The sequence below is a fragment of the Eublepharis macularius genome, chromosome 5 (assembly GCF_028583425.1).
Source record: "Eublepharis macularius isolate TG4126 chromosome 5, MPM_Emac_v1.0, whole genome shotgun sequence".
NCBI classification, from domain to species: domain Eukaryota; kingdom Metazoa; phylum Chordata; class Lepidosauria; order Squamata; family Eublepharidae; genus Eublepharis; species Eublepharis macularius.
In genome coordinates this window covers 15,346,565-15,373,053 of record NC_072794.1, presented here as the reverse complement: position 1 = coordinate 15,373,053, position 26,489 = coordinate 15,346,565, and the positions used below count along the sequence as shown (strand labels likewise).

The window sequence follows — 26,489 nt, the reverse complement described above, 5'->3', positions numbered from 1 at the left end:
GCTTGTGGCACTGAACAAAACAGCCCAGTGGATCCAACACCAGACTGGGAAACTGCAGTACTGAGTACGTTTTTAAAATTGTTTAGCTAAATTATATTTTTGGGTATCTTTGTGAGCCACTTTGAATAGCCAGTGGGGAGAAATACTTAAAATTGGAGTCAATTTGGGACATTTTAATTCTTGCAGCTTCTTATATGCCAAATTCTCTCTCAGCCTCCTGTCCAGACAAAATTAAGACATGTACCTAGACCAGATTCCAAGTGGCGTATCAGACCCCGTTTCAATATTTGCATACCTCGTTTCCCCAACAGCACTGGAAAAGAAAGGCAAAATAATTTCATTTTGCTCTCTGTAAAAAAAAAAGTTTATTATTTGACAGCTTGCTTCTGCACCACCAGTCAGAACTGTATATCAAGTGTGGGTCAAGACTATACTGCTAGTTCAGTTCAGTTCACAATGCGCCCCCCACCCCCAATCTGGAAACAATGGAAGGCATGGCCAAACCTGATGGGACCCGGAGAAGCCAAAAAAAGATGGAGTGGTGCAGGTGACTTGCACCCCATTGGATGCAAAACAGCCCTACTACTTCAGACCTAGTCAAGTACACTTTACTATAATGATCAAACAAGGAAGGCAAAGCTGCCCATTGCAGAGGTATACTGCTTCTGAATGTGGAGGTTCCATTTAGCCATCATGGCTGTGGATGTCTAAATCTGCTTGTGGAGATGTTCTCCACTAGTGGCTGATGCTGCGTCCAACGGCAACAAGTTCTCCAAGGCTGATTCCGCACACGTTGGATAATGCACTTCCAATCCTCTTTATAGATCATTTGGAACAGATTTTTTCATGTGCGGAACAAAAAATCCACCTCAAACGATTGATAAAGTGCACTGAAAGTGCATTATCCAATGTGTGTGGAATCAGCCCAAGTTAATTATTGTCATGTTACTCAGTGCTGCCCCCTGGTGTTCATTAATGCTTCCTAGCACCTGGGGGGGGTCAATGCTGGGAGCGTGAAAGTAGCTTTGGTGGGAAGTTGGAGCAGCTTGGCTCCCTCTACTGGACCCATTCAAACTGCAGACCAGAATGCTGCAACCTCTACTTAAAAACTTAACTAGCTATTTATGTCGCATTTTTTGTGTATTACATTTTCAGCTGTTCACACACATTGTCTTGATGTAATCCCTACAACTCTGCAAACATATCACCCTGCTGCAAATGGCAAGACAGAGGCAGCAAGAGAGTAACTTGTCTAAGGCTCCCTAGTGAATTGAAGGCAGAAGCGACATTTGAACTCAGGCCTTCCTAGATTCAAAGCTCAGCCAGCTGCCACGTGAGTGCTTCCGTTTCAGCCAGCAGAATCATATTTAAGTCAAACTCAAGGCCAGAGGCTAGTTAAGGTGAAGTGGGCAGAATATCATCCACCGGCTGCCCAAAACCCTTCTCCAAAGAGGGCCGATTTGGAATCTTTTTGATGTCTTTCTGCAAAGGAGAAGCAGACAATGGGAAGCTGCAGTTTCTCAAGGATGATTTTAAATTTACTCGCTTTCCCTTGTGCTGAGGACTAAAGAGATGGGAGTAAAAGGGGAGCGAGGATGTTCTTAGATGCCTCCACAACCATAGCCGCCGCCTCCTGCTCTTCCATGCTGGGGCATTAAGGCTGAATGAAAGCCCAACTAATGCAAGTGCTTGCACGGTGCACTGTTCACCGCAGCTGGCTCCAGCCCCAGAAAAAGGGGAGGACGTTCAGCTGCAGGGATTCTCTTCCCCTCTAAGAAAAAGGGGAGGGGAATAGGGGGTTTTGCCTTCCGAGTCATGGAGATAGCAGAGGGCAAGTGGGGGGAAATGAAGCAACATAGTGATCAGGACCAGGAGAAGCAGAAGAGAAAGATGGCTTTGGTTTAAGATGAAAATGGCGGAAGGATAGCCTGGTGGGTTGGACACGGGGCATCTGTGGAGAAGGCACTGGGTTCAAGCCCCCGGGAGCATACTGTGCTTCTCCGGGGAAGGGCCGCAGTCCAGCAACACAGCACAGACAGAAGGACAGGTTCAGGCCCCTGACTCACGGGCATCTCCTGTTAAATGTCTTGGATGTTAGGATCCGGAGGCCTTGGGGAGCCACTGCCAAGCAGAGGAGACGCTCCTGGTCTGGATGGCCTGACTCGGTATAAGGCAGATTCATCTGACTCTAAAATCGGCAGAAGGAAGAAGGAAGAAAGAAGGGAGGAGCAGGAAGGAATGAGAGTGGAGATGAAAAATAAGCTTACAGCAAAAGCAACTTTGGCAGCATAAATCAGAGACATAAACAGAAGATCCAGCCGAACACCGAGACTGGGGCCCCTCCTCTTTTCAGCCCAGAAAAGTGAGGACTCCGGCAAGGAGGATTTCTGACCTGCCGAATGAGAACTGGATTTGGTCCCAGAGAGAGAAGCCACCTTGATTTCTGCTGTTGCAAACACATTTGAGGTACTCTGTAAACGGCAAGGGACAGGTGTCTCTAAAGGCAGGACACGGGGGTGCCTGCTCTTTGGATCAGCTAGAGAGGAACATGGCTGGAAAAAAAAGGCTGCTTTGAAACTGAAGGGCAGAGTGATTTGCCCCAAAAGACAGAGCACACACCTTCAGATCACAGATCTACAGGAGTTAGCTATCTTAGTCTGGAGTTGCAAAATAGTAAAGAGTCCAGTAGCGCCTTTAAAACCAACCGACTTTATTGTAACGTAAGCTTTCGAGAACCACAGCTCTCTGCATCTGACGAAGAGAGCTGTGGTTCTTGAAAGCTTATGCTACAATAAAGTGGGTTAGTCTAAAAGGTGCTTCAGATCATAGGAAGTGACAAAAGTGTTTCCAAAAGGACTCTGTGAAAATACCACCACCACCACTGGGGCAGGTCCCACCCACCCCCCGCCCCAAGTAACACCAGTTTTGAGCACATCTTTCCTTGCTCTTCATCCCTCCGTTCTGCATTCAGAGTCTCTCTTTCAACCCTAAAGCAACAGTGGAAGAAATCTGAAAATAGCCTTGAAATCTCCATCCCACAAGGATTAACGCTAATGGCGTTGTTAGCAAGGACAAGCAGGTTCCTGCAGCCCTCTTCCCAGCTGAGATTCATTCCATCATACTTCCTGGGGTTCACTTGTCAAATTTGGGGGACCCAAGGAGCAGAACTGTGATGTCCAAGGAAGCACTCCCTCCCTGTCCTCTGAAGGCACACCTTCGTAACCCCACCAATCCTGGGAAAGGGCAAACCCTGGTGTTACAATGTAAAAAGAAGCTGAAAAACTCCCAACCACCCTCAAACCTCCTTCATCCAGCCCTAAAAAATAAAATAATTGACACTCAAATCCCTAATTTGTTTCTATTGCCTTTGCATGGGCGTGCATTTGCTAGAATTGACCCTGTCAGGGATTGTGGAAGGGCATACCTATGGAATTTAAGAAAAGAATTGTACCACAGGGGCATTATCCAAAATAATTTTTAAAAATTTCGCTGAAAGATAAAATGTGGTTGACATTAAAAGAGGGGGAGGTGTTCTTTGCAATTGCACCCCCCACCACGGCTGGGTCAGTTCTCCTTTTATCATCTCATAGCTTACTTTACACTGCGCACGATCCAAACAGACCCTGAGGAATGAGAAATGAACCTCTGGTACCCAGACACAACCACACACAAAACTCGCTGCAGAGAGTTTTGTGAGAACATTGGGAGGCAGAAGTTGGCAACATCTCACAGGAGGGGAGAAAGGCTGTGCCAGGAAGATGCACCCCCCCACACACACACACTTCCCCATGTGTCAACAGCTGGATAAACAGTTCTCAATCATCTCCAACATGACAGATTCTTCGAAGATCCAGCAACCAGAAGAACTTGTAACTGGTCCTTGGAATCGCTTTGGCAAGAGAGGGGTAGCATCAGCCAGCAAAAAAAAAGTGCCCTTCCTAAGCACACCCTCAGCCAAAGTGGGCAGAAACTTGCAATAGATACTTTTTAAATAAGCATACAGTTTGCCAAAGACTACAAGTCCCAAGCATGCAACGATCTAATCCACTGTGTTGCATCCTGGTGGGAGCACTGCATGATGGAATGCGTAGTCTTGGAAGCAGCCACACCCATGATTAAATAAGGAGGATTGGGTTAGCTGCCCCTCACAACCCTCAAGTAGGTAAACTCAATGAATGGGGGGGCATGACCCCAAAGAACAAAACTGGGCAAGATCTGCACATCTGCACAGAATCAGCCCTTCACCAGGAACAGCGTTAGCGGATCCCACAGTCTTCTTCTCCGCCCTGCAGCTTCTCCAGCTCCACGGCACGCACCAGCTCTTGCACAAACTTCATCTCTGAAGCGACCTGCTTGGCCAAGGCCTCGTAGCGGTTCTCGAGCTTCCGGTAGCGCCTCTTCAAGCCGTTGGCTGCTAAGGAAGCACTCCTGGCCTCCTCTTGGGCCTGTCGTTTGAGGGCTTCCGTCTTCTGCATATCCTGCTGAATCTGCCGGAGGTCCTGACCTATCGCCTCATTCTCCTCTTTGTACCATGATTCCTTCTCCTCGTAGATAGAGCGGAGGGCTTCAATGTCCTCACGGAAGGACTTCTTGCTCCGCTGCAGCTCACGCAAGCTCTCCTCAGCGGCCGCCACTTCCTCCATGACCTTGGAGAAACGCTCAAAGTTGACATAGGTATTGTTGGGCGGCATGCTGGAGTGGGACTTGATGGTGTACTCTTTGAGCCGTGTCGTCTTGAGCCGTCGCCGCTCGGGCTTCTTGCTGTTTTCTTCGTTGCGGACGTTCCGCCTCTTGATCACCTGCGAGGAGGAGGAAGGCAGGGAGAAGAACCTTAGAAAGAAAACCATAGGAAAAAACAACCTGACTGTTTTATTGCCCATCCCTGCCCCATTTCTTCAGCTCAATGGATTTCAAACCATGCCCTGGGCAAACAGGGAAGTTTTGCTTGGGAAGCTATCAGGGTCTCTCAACGAGAAGGTCAGAGATGGTGGGCAAACTGCCTCCACAGAAAACTGGCTCTCCAATTTCTAATCTTCTACTGCACAGTGCAGAAACATTGTTTCCAGGCAAACTCCCAGGTCATGAGTGGCAGCTGCACTGGGTCAGCATCTTGCATGAACTGGTGTGCCCTAGAACGTTCTTTGGAATCTTCTAGAATGTACCAACGTCCTGTGGCCAACGGGAAGAATTTCCTTTGAAGGTAGAAAGTTTGAAAACGGCTGCTGTAGAACCAGAGGGGTTACTTATAGATTACTCATACCCAGGGCTTTTTTTCTGGGAAAAGAGGTGGTGGAACTCAGTGGGTTGCCCTCGGAGAAAGTGGTCACATGGCTGGTGGCCCCGCCCCCTGATCTCCAGACAGAGGGGAGTTTAGATTGCCCTCCGCGCCGCAATCTCAACTCCCCTCTGTCTGGAGATCAGGGGGCGGGGCCACCAGCCATGTGACCATTTTCAAGAGGTTCTGGAACTCCATTCCCCCGCGTTCCTGCTGAAAAAAAGCCCTGCTCATACCTTCCCTCCCCAAGGCCAGCTACACTAGGGAGACAAAGAGAATGAATAGAGAACCAGGAGACTTGTCTGGCAGAGAGCCCCCTAACCCTCTCCAAACAAGCCGTGATTTACAATAAATAGACGGCATAAGAACCTAAGAAGGGGCTGCTGGATTGGACCAGCAGTCCATTTAGTCCAGCACCTTGTTTCACAAGGCAGCCAACGACTTGCTCAAGAAAACCAGATGTTTGCTGCCTCTATATATGGAGGTTGCCATTAGTCACTTAGGACCGTAGCATCAGTGGACCTCTTTCTCCATGAATCTTTCTAATTCCTTTTTAAGACTGTCTGTGCTCAAGGCATTCGCTGGAAGTGAATTCAACACTTTAATTACTCACTGAGTAAAGAAATATTTTCCTTTTGTCTGTCCTGTACCTATTGTCCATCAGGTTTTAATATGGGAGAAAAAACTCTGTTTGCCCTTTCTCCACCTTGTGCATAATTTTATAATGCTCCCTGCAAACAATTATTGTTTATTATTTACTTCTTTTATACGCCACCTTTCTCCCCAATGGGGACCGAAAGTGACTGTCACTGTTATCTTCCCCTCCAAAGAAAGCTGATGGTTTAAGCTCCGCATTTTATAGGGGACCCAAGAAAACCACTTCCAAGGTGGACCCAATGACCCAGGCAAGCGCTCCAGGCACACGCCCACCCAATGGCAACACAATTTTGCCCGGAACACTGCACAAAAGGAAGCCGAGCGATTTGCAGCAACATTCCAAGTAATTTTTTTTTGTACCTTAATCCAGGGGTGCTCTAGACTTTGCTCAATCGTCATTCGTTTCCTGCAACAACATTAGGAGCATCTGTCAGGCCTGGTTATTTCAAACCCTTCCTGGGGAAGTAGAAGGGCAGTCTGGAAAAGGGCACAATCCAGAGAGCAGCTATCCTACACAATCCCAATTGAAAATAAATGTAAGCTACGCAGGGAAAGGACAGGCCTTGCTTCTTACAAGGCGGCTTACGCAGCTGAAGTTCCCCTTTGGAGCGAGCCCAAAAGACCCACTCTAGGGTGAACTGGCTTCTGGCGGGCTTGGGAAGCGGAAGCTACCGTATCAAACTTTCTGCTGGGCTTCAGGCCCAGGGTGCTAACATTGTGCTCTGCTCGTGAAATCAACTTGGAAGCTCCAGTTAGTACAGAATATTTCAGGCCATTTGTTATTGGAAGCTAGGCAGCGTATAACGAGCCCCGTGGCGCAAAGTGGTAAGTTGCAGTACTGCAGCCCAAGCTCTGCTCACGACCTGAGTTCGATCCTGGCGGAAGCCGGGTTCAAGTAGCCAGCTCAAGGTTGACTCAGCCTTCCACCCTTCCGAGGTCGGTAAAATGAGTACCCAGTTTCCGGGGGGTAAAGTGTAGATGACTGGGGAAGGCAATGGCAAACCACCCCGTAATAAAAAGCCTGCCAAGAAAACGTCATGATGTGACGTCCCCCATGGGTCAGGAATGCCTCGGTGCTTGCCTAGGCAGCGTGTGCACATCACACCCATTCATCAGTTACTCCACTGGCTTCCCATCAGTTCCTGGGTTCAGTTGAAGGTACCAGTTGTCACCTACAGAGCCCTTCCTGGCCTTGAACCCACACATTTGCAGCCTGCCTGTCCAACTACCCTCCACCACGTCCGCTTCACTCATCTGAACGAAGCTTCACCTGCAAAGGCGTAAAACGGGAATGCTCATTTCATGCGCGTTCCCTGTAGTGAATCCCACCCGGTGGAATGGCCCACAGGAAGGTGTCAGGTTCAGAATGCTTCCCTATATGTTGTAACCAAAGAGACTCCATGTTCATTCTTTTAGTGTTCTAAGTGCTTCCTTCACAGGTGCCAAGATGTTCCCTAGCAGCTCTCTCTCAGAAGAGGAATGTTTTGGCTACAGCCTTTCCAGCCCTGGGAAACTTTCACTTTCTCAGCTTCAAAGGGATTGTTTTGAGAACTATGGGGGGAGGCTGGGCCTACTGAGTCTTGATACTTTGTACTGTATTCTTTGCCTTTCATTCGTAACAATACACGTGCACCAGCCCAGATATTGCATCTGGGCCCGTGGACTATAATGGTTGCTTCTTTCAGTAAATCTTTTGAAAACAACGGATTCTTGTCTGATTGCAGAAGGTAGTCTGGATACAACTGTTATTTAGCCACAGATCTGACATCAGGAAGGCTCCCCACTACAGTCGTTTCACAGAATTGTTCACGAAGGCATTTTAAAGAGAGCTGTGGTATAATGGAACAATTCTTTGTAAAAGGACTCAGACAGCAGTCCGGTCCGTGGTTCACAGAACGCTTAAGCTTTATAATTCCATTTTTTACACTTTTATGTCACACCGTGTCCAGCAGACCAGGCTCCCTTTCTTGCCCTCCCACCCATGTGACCCCCCCCACCTACCTGTGTGTTCTTCCTTTGACCACTCACAAGCTCTACCACCACTACCCCTCAAGCACTGCCTGCACGCCCTTTCCTAGACGGTGGTGGGTACAGCTAGGAGTGCCAATGCCACGGCCACCAGGAATGCTGATGCTTTGTGCATCGCCCACATGCCCTTCTCCAGTAGCACAAGGCAGCGAACGCAGCTGGGAGCAGAAGTGACAAAGTGCTCACAAGCAGGCAGTGGGAGGGTGTGAAGAAGAGAGGCCCAAGTAGGTAGTCAGAAGCAGTGGACCCAACCAGAAGTCACAGGCCCTGGCAGCTGCCCCTCCTTGCCATGTGCTGACACTGGTCTCCCTAATGTTCACACTGTTTTATATCATGGGGTCCACCTTGAGTCTCAGCAAGAAAGGTGGGCTATAAACTAAACAAATGCTGCAAATTTAAGTCTCCAACGGAGCAAACACCAGAGTGCATTCCTATATTTGCATCTCCCCCCTCCCCGTCTGTGTGTACTTTGCCAAAAAAAATTCAGCACTGAGAAAAAACTGAATTTCATGGCCTGTGTAAAATAATACAGTTTCAGAAGGTTCAATATATTTATTGATACTGTAGAACTGAATGCTGCTTGTCACCTGGGAAAGGCACATGTTGAGCCCTGAATGAATGGGGGCAAATGACCCTGACCCATTCGGCCAGCTGCTGCAATTGTACCACAAGGGTGAAGCAGATGGAGCAAGGGGGTGTCTGCAAATGGATTTCCAGCTGGGGCGGGGGGGCATGTCCTGCAGATGTATATAGCAGCTCCTGGAGGACTCAGATCCTCTGGCACAAGGAGCCTTTACTTGGGGGCAAGAGGCTATCCCCCACCATGCCGCATTAGTAGTGTATATCTGCTTGGAACGCAAAAGGTCCCAGGTTCAGTCCCCGGTATCTCCACTTAAAAGGACCAGGTGATGTGAAAGACCTCTACCTGAGACCCTGGAGAGCTGCTGCCTGTCTGAGTAGACAATACTGACCTTGACGGACCGAGGGTTTGATTTAGTAGAAGGCAACTTCATACGGTTAAGGATCCATGCACCAGAGGAAAGTACTAGGGGAACAGATCTACGGGATCTAACCCTATGAGTCCTCCCCACCGCAAGGCAAGAAAAAGCTGTGCTAGAGGACTGTGTTTGATATCATGAAAACAAACTTTCCTGCTCCCATACCCATGGCTGCTGCGTAACAATAAAACACAGACTGCAGAGCTGTCTGTAGATCTTCCAGAGTCTTACGTGGCTTGACCTCAAAACAACTAGAATCGCTGATACGGATACAGTGATCCGGGCAATTCACATCTGGCAGTTATTTAGCTTGCAAAAAAACCCCACTCGTTAAGAGCCATTTACCTATCTAGAATGGTAAGATTGACAGCTCTGACAGATGTTTCTAATTCTACAATGATTTTTCATGAGCAAACCAATCGAGCATCAAATTGGATGATCTGAAAGAAGAGAGGATGAGATTCCTCTTTTCTGATTATGATGGCATGGCATTTGGGTCCCTCATCCGTCCTTGAACACCACTCCGTTAACCTCTGGAAGGGGCACGGCGGTATCTTGCAGGCTTAGGGTTCCCTCCTTCCCGTTAACGACCATTCTCTTAAAGCATTGTGGTGGTTTGCCATCTTCGAATTTACACAAATTGAAGGAAATTCTCAGTAACTGGTGATTATTTGTAATGCTTTTGCAATGCTTTCTGCTGATAAAAAAATCTCTCAACTACGTTCTTGTTTGGATGCCAGTTATAACACACTTCATCCAGAAAAAGGGCACAGTGTATCATCTGGTCAGTTTATGGACTATTTTGACCCAGTTACCATGATGGATGTTGACTAGATCTTGGGATGTGTAGAGGTCGTCACTTATATCACAGATTCTTGTTTATTTATTTACTTTGTTTTTACCCCACTTTTCTCTGCAATGGAGACCCCAAATGGCTTATGACGTTCTCCTCTGTTTTATCTTCACAACAACCCTGTGAGGTAGAATAAACTGAGAAAGGGTGACTGCCCACCCCCCCAGCAAGCTTCCATGGTAGAGAAGGAAACCAAACCTACGCTGACTCCCACCTCCCTGGAGCCAGAAGCCACTACCGTGCATGAAAGCCACTGCTGCCACAAGGAGGATAAAAGCTGCCACCACAGGACGGCAGCCCTACAAGAACTGCCACCACCACCTCATCCCTGGCATAAGGCAGGTAAGAGTCAGACACCCTGTGGTGAGATCGCTCTTTCCTTCTCTTCTCCATAGCAGGCAAATGGGGGGGAGGAGGGCAGGTGAGGCCTTCTTCCAGGGCCTTTTTTTGCCTCCCAGTCCACCCCTGCTAGTGGCTTTACTTAATGATCATCATCTGATTGCAGACAAAGGCTGTGCCTCTTTGTTGCTCCGACCGGATTTCTGTGCAGCATCTGGCACAGTGGACCACATCATCTTGTTGAGACACCTGGAGGCAGAAGTAGTTATCAAGGAATTTGCTTTGGCTTGCGTTAAAACATTTCCCGGACTTAGAGGGTTGCTGTTGCAGACTGGCTTCCACCAGCGTAGTACATGCCTTGCAGGGTTCTACAGGTCTGAGTCTTATTCCCCTATGGTATTCAATCTTATATGTAAAGCCCTTAGAGGAATGCATTTGTGGTTCTGGAGCTAACTGCCATCAATATGCTGATGACACACGGCTTTACATTTTTGTCCAATTGTCCAGTGGTGATATAGAGGTTCTGAGCCACTGCCTGACTGCTGACAGTTAAATAGTTAAGAGTGAACAAGTTGAAACTGAATCCTAACAAGAAAGATATAATGTTGGATACTGTGCTTCCCACTTTTGAGATAGTCATAGATCCAGGAGTTAGCCATGTTAGTCTGTAGTAGCAAAATCTAAAAGAGTCCAGTAGCACCTTTAAGACTAACCAACTTTACTGTAGCATAAGCTTTCGAGAATCACAGTTCTCTTCATCAGACGCGCATCTGACGAAGAGACGCGCATCTGACGAAGAGATGCACATCTGACGAAGAGAACTGTGATTCTCGAAAGCTTATGCTACAGTAAAGTTGGTTAGTCTTAAAGGTACTACTGGACTCTTTTCACTTTTGAGATGGCTCAGCTGACCCTCACTGACTTGGTTAAGTGTCATGGGGTTATACTGGACCTAGCATTACTGCAGGAGAAGCAACATAATCCAGCTGTAAAAAATGTTTTCTTCCATCTTCGTTTGGCCTGTGATGTGGCTCCATACCGTGACTCGGCCAACCTGGCTACCTGGATCCACCATGCCATACTAACCCTGAGGCTAGACTACTGTAATGCACTCTGCATGGGTTTGACCATGAAGTCAACTCAGAAACATTATTTATAGTCTGCCTTTCTCATTGAGACTCAAGATGGATTGCACTGTCAGTCAATGTGATCAACAGCTGGGATACTGCATTACAGAAATGTGAAAACAAGCGGAAATCCACTACAGAGCTGAAACAAAGCATAATTAAAGGTGACATGTTAAATGACATAGAAACTACCCAGTAGGAGAGTACTTACAGCAACAGGCAATACACAGTAGTATAGTCTACAGTACCTATACTTTTACCAAAGCATCTCTCTGAATCATTTCCTTACAGAACAGCCCTCCTATTTGTGTAAAAAAGCTCTCCTGAATAATTCAGGTTTTTGCAGAAAGCCGGGAGAGTTACGTTCTTCTGAACACCTGCCGTCCAAGTCCTTCTGCATTGTTTATTGGCTTACTGATGCTGTTTCATTGGATAATTTTATCTTTGGAAGCCGCCTTACATCTCAGCAAGAAATGCAGAATACCAATAAAGCAAATAGATCATTGATATCGCCATGTTGGAGGGATGTTGCAGTTTGACCAGAATTGCGGGACCGGGATGGGAGGGAGAGAATGAGCTTTCTAAGGAAATATTGGCAACCAGTAACCAAAGGATTTGCACAGGACTGGGATTTACCTGGAAACCTATATATTGCGAGTGCATGTTTGCAGCATGTCAGTTTGTTTATGCTGTAACATTAAACAATGATTTAAGAATTATGACCCTGAACTTTCTCTTCAAAGGAGGTTCAGATGTAAGTTATTTGTATTATAAGAGATTCGGTCAATAAGAGTCCAGACTGCTTTTGGGTTTTGAGTTCCAGTTGGCATCCCTTCTTTTGGGCTCAAAGGGGAAGCACTGACATCTGGGAAGACCTCCTGTTCTGGTTTATCCTGAATATCCACCCTGCCCACAGTCCTGTGGAACTCAATAACTCAATCATATCATGATCGAACACTAAATACCATACGGTTTCTCTTGATCTGTGAGACCAAAATCCAAAGCAGGTCAGAACTGGGGAAAGCCTCAGCTGCACAACTTCAATCTGAAGGCTTGCCTCTACAAGAGTTCAACTGAAGGCTGCGCAAGAGTTCAACTGCCCACTCAAAACCTGTTAAGATTACATACCAACTGTTCCTCCCCTGCCTCCCCTCCCACCCCACCACGCAAGTCTCATACTTGGGATCCTTGACAAGCAGGCGCCGAATGAAGTCCTTGGCGAGCTCGCTGGTGTTGCTAAAGTATTCCTCGTCAAAGTCGTAGTTGACCGCGGAGATGTTGGTCAAGGTCTCCTGCTTCGTTTCACCCAGGAACGGGGAAGCCCCGCTCAAGCTGTGGGTCAGGGAGAAATGAAGGTGGCAGCGTCACGGCCTGCCCCCACCAGTCTCATACCCGCAGTGGTTGAAGCTGCCTCCTAGCTCAGGCTAACAAGAAACTGGTAAACTACAACCAAGGATAAAATTACAGCCCTTTAGAACAGCTCGGCAGGCAAATTTCAGCGATCTGTACCCACCCACCCACCCCACTGCTTCCTCTACCTGAGGTCAAAGGCCATGTGGAAAGACAAGGCCAGGGAATTTTTGTAACCAAGCCAGAAAATCTTAATGGCACAATAAATCAGTACGGGGCACAGCCCAGGAAGAAACTGCCTTGAGTTTGGTGACTCTGCCCAGCTCCTACCAAACACTGACTTCTTTGGGACTACTGGGGAAAGTATATGTTGGGGAAGGGAAGGGAGACAGGCACACTGGGCTGAGTCCTACCACTCCATTCAGTAACTGTGACACCGATGCAGGGCACTGAAGGAAGGCAGGATACGTCCCTCGCTCTTTGCCTGTTCTCTCTGCCCCCGCCTCCACTCTCTTTTTAACAGGTAAAAGTCACCAAAAATATGCCCTGACCCTTAAGACCGGGGCATCAGGCACTGGGGTGGGGTGGGGCGGGGTTTGAACTGGGAACCCTGGAGGTGAAGCATCAGTTTTTTTACTTCCACTTTCCAGAGGAGGGGACCGAGGGTGTGGCACCCCAATGGGCAAAAAGTGTGATCTTTCCTGATCCAGGGTGCCAGGAAATTCTGATCATCAGAAGAGACCACACGATACAGACACAGTGAAGCCATACCAATACGGTAGGTGGGGTATCAAGTAGCTCCCGTTTAAGCTACTGTCCTGCACATATTCAGAACATCCTTTGGCCACCAAACGATTCTGGAGGGCCGGTCACGTGCACCTGCTTGCCACGTTGCTCCAAGGTCAGCAATAGCCCTCAAACCAAGATGCCCACCAGAAGGCTCCTCTCTGCTTCCAGGCCATACCCAGGTTCATGGGCTCTGCTGCTGGACACATCTGACAGCAGAGAACCCTACCACATCCCACAGCTGCAAAGATCTAGGCAAGAGACTCCATGCTCACTTGTTTTTGGGTTCCCTGCAGCCTGGCTGCTGGTTGGCACCTGACTTCGCCTGCACGCAGGTACCACACGGGAAAAAGGAAACTCAAAAAGAAATTCTTCCTTCCCAACCCCCTGGCACAGCTGTACTGCATGCAAACCCCGCATCAAGCAATTGGGTGTATCTATAAACAGACTCACAGGATGTACGTGATGACTCCAATGCTCCTACAAAATAAAAAAAATATAAAGGCATTAGCCAGCCCCGGACATGCATAAATTGTAAGCAACCACCTTGTTCAGATCAACGAACCGCACTAACACATGAGGATGTCCACTGAATTGTGGTGCATCTCCATGCTCTTGCATCAGGGAGGGCCTGTGGCTCAGCAGCAGAGCACCTGCTTTGCGTGCGGAAAGGCCCTGGTTCAATCCCCAGCATTTGCAGTCACAGGGTCTAGGGTTGGGGAAAGAGTTATCTGTGCCTGAGGCCTTGGAGAGCCTCTACCTGCCTGCCCAGTCAGATGTCGAGCTAGATAATGACAAAACCGTTTTGACTCAACAGAAGGCAGCTTCATACATTTGCTGGGTTATAATTTAAAGTCACCCTCACTCTCCATTTTATAATCAAATTGATTTCACTCACCACATGTCAGCCTCCAAACCCAGTGGTTCATAGTTCACTATTTCTGGAGCTTTGGAAAGAAAAAGATGGATCATTTCAGAACAGCAAAGTCACTGCAATTCAAGAGCGCAGGAAAAAGAACAGCACCCCCACCTTAACAAATGAAGGCGCACTCTCAGAACGTCCCCATTCTGCTCGTACCTACAAATTCTGGAGTGCCAAAGATGTTTTTGAACTCATTGCCTGCTTCAATCTTGTGAGCAATCCCAAAGTCAATCAGCTTGATACGAGGGCTGGGGACATTTTTGTCAAGGAGCATTATGTTTTCAGGCTAGCAGGGGGGAAAAAACCCAGAAAAAGGAGGTATTAGATCAGCTACTCACAATTGATTGTTGTTATAGTCAGTCTTTCTCACTGAGATTTTCAAGGCTGATTACATACTACAAGTGAATACAATATAATCAATAGCTAGGACCTTCACAGAGCAAAAATACAATATGATTAACAGTTAAGACATTCAAAGAAAACAGATACGATAGGGTAGCAGCAAATTTGAATACTTGCATAAAGCCAAACACATTGATGAAACCTTAAAGCATAATTAACTTGACATCTTTAGCAACGTTGGAGGCTCTGACTCTCTTAGGGGAGGGAGACAACTGAAGAGGCGTGGCACCTTGATAAAAATTGATACAATTATGCTTGAGATGGATAAAGTGATGGGAGAACCACCTCATCTGAAAGGTGCTTCTTCTAGACCTTCCCTCAAATTTTGAGAGAAACGGAAGATGTGAAACAACTAGTAGACAAATGCAGTTGATACAGACAGATGCTTGACCTGCATAACATGGAAACAATTAATATGCAAGTTAGGCTGCTCCGATTTGAGGGACAGGCTACAGTCACACCACCAATTTCTCAGTTGCACCAGTAACCCAATGTTGGGAGCTGCTTTTCTGTTTGCAAAAACATGCCATGCAAACATTTGACCTGGATCACCAAGACAGATACTGCAATTTAAGGAATCCCCTTTCACTTTCAATCGAAGGGAATGTTGAGGTTCTACTATTAGCCCACGAGGTCCCCCTTTGCCAAGAGGGCAATTTATTGAAGCCAGCTTGTTGGGCCCACCACGTAGAAGCAAGAGCTAACGCTCTTCTTGAAACCCCTGAAGCTCAAACACTTATTAGCGAGCTACAGGACAGACAGAATACAGTGCACACTCCGTCAATTTTGGTTACGTTATTAGATTTGTTGACACCACCCTTTACTTGTAAACCATTGAGAACTCAATCATCTATCTCACTGCTCATGGTTCAACAATGAATGTAAGAAAATGAAAAAACTTACTCAAAGATTTAAGGAACCTTTAATGTAACCACACTAGGCACCCAGGGCAAGAAGCAGGGCATACAGTCTGCTTCCAAATCCTACATGGACATAGCACAGCACAGCAGGCTTGTTCAACTGTTTCTTAGAGTACCACTGCCTATCCTAAAGCAGACACCAACATGCATTATCAATACACTGGGGGGATGCTTATTGTTTCGATGCATTTTACAGAAAACTATTGTGAATTCCTAGATAAGTGACCAGTCTTTATCAAAAGGCTCTCCTCCATCTGTCCCCCACTTTTGGAAATGAGGCATTGGTGGAATACCCTCCTGGGGGGGTACGGACTTGGGGCTATCATTTTTAAGAAGCTAAAACAACAATCACATCTTCCTTGACTTTTGGTATTCAAGTGTGGTGATGCAGTAGAGGTCTTGAGTGAGGCAACAGAGGTCTTTCTTGACAGCTAAAAACAAACAAAGTGAAACTGAATCCAGACAAGACGGAAGTGATGCTGGCTGGGAAAGCAGAGATCTTGAAGGAGATGGTGCTTCCCACTTTTGATGGGGTTCAATTGACCCTTGCAGACTCGGTTAAGAGCCTAGGGGTTATAATGGATCCAGCACTGCTACTAGAGAAGCATGTTAATGCAGCTGCAAAAAAAAAAGGCCTCCTCTCAACTCAGACCAGCCTGGAAGATGGCCCTCTACTTTGACACAGCTCCAAGAATCTGGCCACCTGGATCTGTGCCAGGATAACATCAAGGCTAGACTACTGTAAAGCACACTACCAGGGTCTCCCCTCGAAGTCAACTCAGAGACTCCAGTTGGTGCAGAACACAGCAGTTTGATTATTATCAGGATTTTTACACTGAACCCTTTCAAGCAGGTATAATGACCTTTCATATTAAAGGTACAATGATCCAACTCACGTTAGATACCAATTACATATACATCATCAGTGGGAAAGGTCATTATACCAGCTTAAAAGGGTTCAGTGTGAAAGTAAACGTCACCAGCCTGAGACCAAGCATTACTTGCAGTTATGAATTTACGTGCCGGGACATAGTGAGGAGAGGAAGTAGTCATACCTTATGTTAAAGGTTAAAAACTGTGGCAGATTCCTCACATGGTATTTCTTTGCAGAAACAAACAAAATTCCTGTGATAAAGAGGAAGGACTACGAAACGGGACATTAACCGGAATCCTGTCGGAATTTCATATTGTTATATGATTACCCAGGGAAGAAGTTGGGAATCCTCCATTTAACTGGCAACTGTAGCCTGAAAATTCAAATTGACATTGCAAATGGATATCTACGGTTTATACCTTTATTAGCAACATTTATTGCAAACTGACATTTGTTGCAAATTGACATGCAAATAGGTACCTGTGGGTTATACCTATATTTGCAACATTTGTTGCAAATTGGAAATTCTGTATACATATCTGTATGACTGAGCTACGATATATAAGCTCCAATACATTCTGTTTCGTTTACTGTTCAATGCTAATTGTATGTATATGTATACTTATTTGGATTTCCGAGAGAATATAAATCGAATAGCAGCTATTGCAGAGTATATTAATTTCTAATTGTCAATTGTTAGTTGTATTACGGGGGCGTCTGTCCTGTTTTGAGTTGTTATCTATACCTGTAATTGCCTTGATCTAGTTGAGTTCGATTATTATCAGGAGCTAGGTGCATATTACTCTCATTCTGCAGTCACTCCGTTGGCTATTCATCAGTTACCAGGCTCATTTCAAGATTTTGGCTATCAAACATATCTACAGGACCGCCTCTTTTCCTATGACCTGTTACAGTATTTTCACTACCTTTTGACTCTGCAAATGGGCAAGATTAACAATGGCCCACGCATGGGCATTCTCTGTGGAGGCCCCTACCTTATGGAACGGTGTGCCTGAAGAGGTCAGAAGAGCTCCCATGTTCCTGGCTTTCTGCAAACTGTGCAAAACCGAATTATTCAGGAGGGCTTTTTTACACTGATAACAGGCTGTGCTGTAAGGAAATGGTTCAGAGAGATGCTTTGGAAAAGGGATGGGAGACTGTCGACTATACTACTGTGTACTGTCTGTTGCTGAGGGTATGCTCCTACTGGGTAAGTTTCCATGTTTTTTAATATACCATAATACAGCCTCCACTCTCCTAGCTTTCCACAAATGATGCAAAACCAAATGATTCAAAAAGGTTTTTGTACTGTAGGGAGGGGCTCTCAGATGCTTCGCTAATGAGTTAAGGACCATAGACTTCACCACTATGTTGCCTTATGTACTACCTGTTGTCTTAAATATGTGCTCCTATGAGCTACTTGTGCTTCATGTGGTCTAATGTCAACCATAAGATTGCTTATGTTCTGTCCCAGCATTTCTTCAGCTCTGTATTGGATTCTTACTAATGCTATGTCTTTGTAAAATTGTGTTTATTTACCCTATGGCATTGTTTATGGAAATGTCCTTGAAACTGACTGTACTAATCTCATGCTGTGTAATCCGCCTTGAGTTTCAGTTAGAAAGGTGGGCTATAAATGACATAAATAAATAAATGGCTTATATTTTGTTCTAGCATTATTTCATCTCTGCATCGGATTTCTGCTTGTTCTCAAATTTCTACAATCCTTACTCTATTATATTGTTTATTGAATGTCCCAGTGGTTGATCATATTGACTTACACTGCGTAATAAATACTATAAATAAAAAATAAAAGAAATATTCTGCTGTCTGAGCATTCATTCTTTTTGAGCTGTATCTTAGGTTAGGATTTTATTAGGGTGAGCACTGGATTCTTGGTTGCAAACTGCCTTGGGGATCTATTGAGGTAGAAAAGCAGAGTGCACATATATTTTTAGTCAAGTGATTAAACAAGAAGCATGGGATTTTTAGTTCAGAAAGAAAAGGCTAAGGGATAGAACATGATAGAGCGCTATAAAATTAGGCACGGGGTGGAGAAAGGGGATAGAGGGGGCACCCAACAAATAGGTACAGGACAGACAAAAGGAAACACTTCTTTACTCAATGAGTAATTAAACTGTGGAATTCACTGCCAGTGGAGACAGTGATGGTCACAAGCACAGATGGCTTCAGAACGAGGTTGGACAGATTTGTTGCACCAATATAGATAAAAGTGCATGACGATAAACAATACTGAGCAATACTAGGCCAAGCACTTGTATTCTAGATGAACTTTCAGACTTTGCATGAACCGTCTGTGTGTTTTTTCTAAGTGTTAGGTAATTCTAACAGGTGTGCTTTAATCTTTTGACAGTTAATTAAAATAGTGGACTCTATTGAGATTAATGTTCCTCTATCAGAGATTCAACCAATGGTGATCTCTCAACTTAACTTTTTCTGATCCTTCTCAGAGATTTATAGTTTTGTAAGTTTGAGTATAATGTAATTTTTTACTAATTGGAAGTTATACAATAGAAATTATGAATATTCAATGAAGCATCAGACCAATTATCGTTTGTTTACCATGTGACTAGACCTTAGATATTTGCATATGATGATGTATAAAATTGCAAACTCAGATAGAATGGCAGAGCTCTGATGGAAGAAATCTCTTGAGAGAATTTAGGAGAGAACTTATTTTTACCTATGCAGTTCATAGAAACTTTGATTATGTTAAACTTGGAATTTATTAGGAAATGTTAGCAAACTTATTTCTTATTGCCTTCCTTTGTTCTGTTTTTATAGGATTTATATTAGTAAGCATTTATATTTTGATTACTTGCTTCATTAAAAAACTAGGCTGTATTTTCAATAAAGTGAAATAAACTCTAGACAGGTGTCTGTGTGTTTGATAAAGAGTTGCAAAGCAATGTTGAACCCTATATAAATAAATGTACTGATAAACAGGTGGTTCAAAGAACTTATCTGTTTGACAGGTCTGAGAACTAATTGCTGAAAGCTTTCCAAGAGAAAAGATACATCTTTCTTTTGGCTAGTAGAAGCTTAGTTTCAGACACAGGCAAAAGCTCGTTACAGATTCACGGAAGAGAGGTCCATCAGTGGCTATTAGCCACAAGGACCAAAGAGTGTCCCCATATACTGAGGACAGTAAACCTCTAACACCCAGTGTGAGGAAGCAACAGGATTTCTTAGCCTCTGTGCCCTGTTTATTGGCCCTGCAAAGAAACTGGTCGGCCACTGGGTGAAACAGGATGCTGGACTAGCTGGCCCGCATGGCTGAGCCAGGAGGGCTCTTGCTATGGTCTAACAAAGGCTTGACAGCACAAGGCAGCCCAGATAAAGGGTCCTTTGTAGTCCAGGTTTTCGGGATGCGTTTGGGATCTCACCTTGAGGTCAAAATGGGCGATGCGTTTGGAATGCAGGTAATAAACTCCGTCCAGGATCTGCTTGAGGAACTGGGTGGCTTCTTCCTCGGTCAGCGACTCCTTCTCAGCCAGGAAGTCAAAGAGCTCCCCTCCGGAGACCAGCTCCAGGATTAGTACCACGTCTGTCTTGTTCTCGAAGATGTCGTGGAGAGTGATGATATTGGGGTGCTGGATCTCCCGCAAGATGTTCACCTCCCGCTCGATCTCTTCCCGGCTCACCCCTCGGCGGCTGGAGGACAGGCGCCGCTTCTTGATGAACTTGGCTGCGTATTCCAGCCCGGTCTTCTTCTCCCGGCACTTCCGCACAATCGCAAACTGGCCACTGTGGGGGAGAAGAGAAACACGGAGTCTGAGGGAAACAGCACCTTCCTTCCTTTTTATTTTACTCCCCCAACTGTACGTTCACAGTCATGAGGACTATCGACTCCCTTGGCGGGTTTCCAATTTTTTTTTTTACATGGAGGCAGAGAATCTCAAGGAAACGAAATGCCATGTTCTGTGCTGGCACAGAATCACACGCATACTGAGAACAGGGAGCCCACAGCATATTCAAACCTCTCTTCAGCACAGATCACATCGAGATACCTGTGGGCCCAGGCTGTTGGTCCATCCCCCCCATAACTACAATGGCACAGATGTTTACAGCTGTGGTTACTATCCAAGACTCTGTTAGAAGACATAACAGTGAATCCTAGCTCTGCAACAGACTTGCTAAAGAGGCCTTGGTCAACTCACTCCCAGTCTCCTCCAGTGCAAAACGGTGACATTGATAGAACATTTAAATACTTATAACCAGGGGTCATTTCGTAGAAAAAGAGCTGCTGGAACTCATTAGCATAACTCATTAGCATATGCCACGCCCCTTGCCAGCGCCGGAAATGTGCCATTAGCACAACTGATTTGCATATGACACACCCCCTGACATCGCCTATTCTGGCTGTTTTGGACCCGATCCTGGCCATTTTGGGCCTGAATTGGGCTGTTTCAGCCCCGATCCAAGCCAAAACGGGCCCAAAATGACCAAAAATCAGGTGGGTGGGGCCACCTGACATGTGACTTCTTTGGAGAACTGCCGGAACTGTGTTCCTGTGTGTTCCCTCTCAAAATGAGCCCTGCTTATAACGTATACGGCACCCTTCAAGCTTGCTCTCTTCCTGAAATCCTTACAACGGTTCTGCAAGGCAGGCCAGCATTATTTCCATGCTGCGACTGAAGATGGAAAAATATCCTGCTCTGAACTTCCAAGGGCAAGAGGCAGGCTTGGAATCTGAGCAGAAATGGGTGCTCCCAAATGGGTGCCATGCCGCCTGCATTATGACTTATAAGCCTCCAGCTGCGTTATTCAACAGGCCTTCTCACCTAGGCCGTTTCCAGACGGCCCCCCGCCTCGCGAAACGTCGCGCGTCGTCGCGCGTCGTTGCGCAGAAAACGCGAAATATCGCGTTTTCTCGCGCGAGTTTTGCGCGACGTCGCGCAAAACTCGCGCGAGAAAACGCGATATTTCGCGTTTTCTGCGCAACGACGCGCGACGACGCGCGACGTTTCGCGAGGCGGGGGGCCGTCTGGAAACGGCCCTAGTTTGCCTCAAAATACCAGATTTTGAGAGGAGGAGACACAAAAAAGGGGAAGCTTTGGCTTTTGAGAGAGCAAACAGGGATCAACTAATCCAGCAGCATCTTTCACACAGTGGGGAGCTGGGTTCCCTAGAAGGCCCCCAAGCCAGGCCACAGAGACCAAAGCCTCTCAGTGCAACAGGTGCCAACCTGCATATGGGCGAAATCAACAGGAGCCCGTACATGGGCTTTCTCTGTGGTGGCCCCTACCCTGTGGAATGGCCTGCCTGAGGACGTCAGGAGAGCCCCCACTCTCCTAGCTTTCCGCAAACGATGCAAAACTCAGTTATTCAAAAAGGCTTTTTACTCAGATAGGAGGGCGGTATTGGGGGGTGGCGGTTCTGATGCTTCGCTAATGAGTTGGGGACCATAGACTTCACCACTATGTTGCCTTACATATTATCTGTTGCTTTAAATATGTACTCTTATATACTACCTGTGCTTCATGTTGTCTAATGTTAGTCCTAGAATTGATTTATGTTCTGTTTCAGCAATTCTTCAGTTCTGTACTGGATTTTTGCTAACGCTATGTCTTCGTAAACTTGTATTTATTTTCCCTATGGCATTGTTTCTGGAAGTGTCCTTTGACACTGTATGGAAATATTGTTGATACCGTATGGAAATGTCCTTGATACTCCTTGTACTAATCTCTCACTATGTAACCTACCTTGAATCTCAGTAAGAAAGGCGGACTATAAATGACATACATATATAGGTCCTTACAGGCTCTGAACATGGAGGTGATGTCTAGGCATTGAGACTAATAGCAACAGACAGAACTGTAGCCAAGCTGAGAGAGATGAATTTGCCTCGGAGCCACCTAAGAGTCTGTAGCCTTCCTCATCTACAACTCAGGCACCCTTTTTGTATGCAAAAGGAGGTCAATGAAAATACCTTCTCTGCAGCTGCTTTGAAAATAGAGGGCACCGGGAAAGATTTTTCATTGTTTACATTTTCCAACAGTGACATCATGCCAGCGAGACACTGGCTTCCCATATAAGGTTGCTAGGGGCCGGCAGGAGCCAAGCAAAAGCAGCCCAGCAGGTTTTAGTTCTGTCGCCTGTCAGCAAAACCGGCCAGGGATAATCCCTGAAACCAGCTTCCCTGGTGTGACTCATGTATGGGGCTTTTTCCACCCTACAGACACAATGCTTCATGATTCGCCTCCAAGAGAAAAGGGGGAAAAAACACACACACACATGGAGGTCTGCAATCCACCTTGTCCCAGCCCAGGCTGCTTCGTGACCCTCCAGCCACAGCCCCGAGGACCCTCTTTCAGAGTCAGTGGGACTTACTCCAAATAAACATGCCTCCAGATTCAAAGTCCTCAGAATAACTTTCTGCCACAAGATGCAGTGGAAGCGACAAGCTTTTACAGAGACTGAAGGGCACTTTCCTAGAGGTGTCTATGTTCGCCATGAGAGGTAAATGTAGCCCCCATGTCCAAAGACAGTCTACCGCTGAGTACCAATTGCTAGGAAAAGGGAAGAAAAGAGCTGTTGCTTTTATTATTACTGTATTGACTGACTTCATTTACAGCCCAGCCTTTCTCCCCAAAGCAGCTTGCATTATTCTCCTCATCTCCATTTTATCCTCACAACAACCCTGTGAAGTAGGTTAGGCTGTTTTGTGTCTGGCCACAGGTCACCCAGCAGGTTTCCACGACAGAGCAGGGATCTCTCAAATCCTAGTCTGATACTCTAACCTCTACCCCACACTGGCTCCCTACTACTTGTGGGCCTTCTACGGGCATCGTATTTGCCATTTTCAGAAACAGAATGCTGGATTTTGATGGTCTTCGACCTCTGTCCAGCAGGACTCCTCCGAGGGAGGATATATTAACCGAGATTGCACAATACAACCATCCTTTTGACAGGCAGTTTCCCTCTGAATACTAGATGCCCCATTTATAAGGATCTGTCAGAAGTAGGATGCTGGGCGACACGGACCTTTTGAGTATGATAAAGCAGGACTCATTGGATGTCTCTTTGGGGTAAAGCTGGGTAACAAGAAGTACATGATATACATGGGTTTAACATCCCGTCAACATGGCATTCAGTAATGAGAAGTTATTTGGATACAACAGAGCACTTTGGCAACATCCCGCCCCCTCCCAGGATTGCGACACACACACACAGATTTCCGAGCACAAGAAAAGCAACTTCTTTTATCATGCTCTGGGGACAACTGGTGCCAGGGCAGAATTTCTCAGACAGGAAACGTACCTCATCCTTAGTAATCAAACCTTGCGTCACGAACTCCAAGACACCGCTGAAGCCGATGCGAGCTTTTTTTGAGCATTCAAGTATGAAATCAGAGCAATTTCGTTTCACTTGCCTGCTTCCCACCCGCCCACCCATAACAGTCACATAGATTTTATTATCCAATAGACTCCTTGCAAATCTGACCAATTTGTTCATCCCACCAACCACCACACCGTCCTCAGTCTCCCACTGGTTACCGCAGCACAGCGTTCCAGTCAACAGGGCCCTGTGAAGGATGCTTTAGTTATTTATTAATTCACTACTTCTGTACCCTACCTTTCTACCCAATGGGGTCCCAAAGTGGCTTACATAATACTTCTCTTCTATATTCTTGTCTCAACAATCCTGTGAGGTAGGTTAGGCTGAGAGTAAGGGACTGGTCCATGGTCACCCAGCAAGCTTCCATAGCCGAGGGGGGATTTGAACCTGGTTCCCCCAGATCCTAGGCCAACACTGTAACCATTACATCAGGTTGGCTATTTTGGCTTCAGCTGCTCTTTTGCTCCCCTTACAGAAGCTACATGCAGTTGGTGAAGATTCCGTTGCTGCCCTTTTATGGTCCTCGACAGGCTTGCCAGCAAGAATAAAGCAATTAAAGGGCAAAGAGTATTCTGGAGTTTGAGGCTGGGCTTTTTGCTGCCCTCCCCTGAGAAAGCCAGTATGACATAGTAGCTAAAGTGTCAGGGAAACCAAGGTTTAAATGTCCACTCAGCCCTTAACTTGGGCCAGGTACTCTCTCAGCTTAATCAACATCACAGGGCTGTTGAAGGTAAGCCAGAGGAAGAGAAAGCCGTATTACGCTGCCATGAACTCCTGAGAAGAATGGAGAAACAGAAGTCTCCCTAAACCATTAATAGGTGTATGCAGATGAAGCCCACAAAAGGCCTAGTTAGCTCACCTTCCCAGCTCCTCCTCCATCTCGTAGTGGTCCTCCACATTTTCCTGCCGGAAGGTGGCCATGGTGCCTCAGCAGGAAAGGGTATGACCCGCCCGTCAGATTCCCGAGTCCTTTTAGCTGGATCAGGTACCAAAACCAATACTAAAGAATAGATATAGAACAATTCAGAAACTCAATCAAGGGGTAGCTGCTGCAGGTTTTTAAAAAAAATTCTGCAAATCTTCATGTTTATTTCGATAAACTTGAATCCTCATAGGACTTTCCTACTTCCAGATATCTATATTAACATTTCTCAAAAAAACTAGAAAATCCCAGCCCTTCTCCCTCATTGCAGCCCCCTCTTTACGTTCCCTTCCATCACCACAAAGCCTCGCCAACTCAGTACATACCAAACACCCCTTTTCCCTCGCCATATGCATACACCCTCAAATTCCCTTCCCTAACCCCGCATGCCTCCCTGCAGAGACCCCCTCCCGTAAAGCCTGTGGTTGAAACAAACCTCATACTCACACTCCTCTCCTCTCCTGCTACCCACAGCCTTGGAAACAGCCTCCCATTTCCCCCTTTTGCCATTGTCATTTGACCTGACCCAATCCACTCCCCACAAAACCTCCCCTTAACTTTGACATCCCAAAGGTTCAGACCCTAAAGGACACAAAACTGCTCCTACACCCCAAGTAGCGCCCCATCGAACTCTAAGCACTCCTTTTCAGCCCCACAAGCCTTCACAGCCCCAATCCACACACACACCTCTAGCCCCTCTGAAGAAGTGAGCTGTGGCACATGAAAGCTCATACCCTACCACAAATTTTGTTAGTTTTATAGGTGCAACTGGACTCTTGCTCTTTTCTACCTCTAGCCTCAGACTGTTTCCCTTCACAAGCCCACCTCCCACAACTGTCCATACTCCCACCTACCCCATCCTTACCAGGCCCCCCTCAATCACCTCAAGATTAAAAATAACCCATCAGGGACTACAACTCCCCAAGTTTCCTAGTCCTCCAGAGTTTATATTCTCTTTATCCCTCCATGTAACCTGAGCCCCACAGAGTGCCTACCCCACCTTTTCTGAGGTTGCCAGCCTCCAGGTTGTGGCTGGAGATCTCTTGGAATTACAACTGAATTCCAGGCCACAGAGATCAGTTCCCCTGGAGAAAATGGCTGCTTTGGAGGGTAAATACCCTGCTGAGCCCCCTTCCCTCCTCAAACCCTTCCCTCTCCAGGCTCCACCTCCCAAATCTCCAGGAATTTCCTAACCTGGAGCTGACAACCCTACCTAACCCTCAGTGCCCCACATTGTCCAAGCCCCCCATTCCTTTCCACCCACACATCTCTAACCCCCTGATTCTCTCAGCCCCCAACCCCCTCCTTCCCCCAACACTCATCCCCAAAGATGAACGACCCTGCAAACCCCACCCCCACAGATACACAGGAAAGACTCCCCCATCTCTTCCCACCCCCATTCCCATTATGAAATCCCACACCCCCCCTCCCCAACCCCACATTTCCTCATCTCCTTAACCTGACCCAACTCCTTCCTCCAAATTCCAGCCACACCCCAGGCTTTCCAACCCCCCCCCCCAAAAAATCTCCACAGAAATCTTTCTAGACTGCCCCCCTCCTTGCCCACCTCAGGTGCCGGGAGCGCGCCAGGAAAAGCGGGGGCGCGCGAGCACGAAGGAGGTAGCCGGGAAAGACGCCGCCGACCACCGCATTCCAACCCTCGCCTCTCGTTCT

The 26,489-nt window shown here is 46.6% G+C and overlaps 1 protein-coding gene across 1 annotated transcript; it reads right to left on the bottom strand.

Moving 5' to 3' along the window:
* Positions 1-352: 352 nt before the first annotated feature.
* On the bottom strand, positions 353-26,489 carry DAPK3 (death associated protein kinase 3). The gene is made up of 9 exons (XM_054980833.1): positions 26,383-26,489; positions 24,753-24,893; positions 19,939-20,299; positions 14,492-14,621; positions 14,312-14,360; positions 13,867-13,893; positions 12,457-12,609; positions 6,293-6,338; positions 353-4,799 (listed from the first exon to the last, which is right to left on the bottom strand). The coding sequence occupies exons 2-9, from the start codon at positions 24,812-24,814 to the stop codon at positions 4,257-4,259; spliced, it is 1,371 nt and encodes a 456-aa protein (XP_054836808.1). The 5' UTR covers positions 24,815-24,893; positions 26,383-26,489; the 3' UTR covers positions 353-4,256.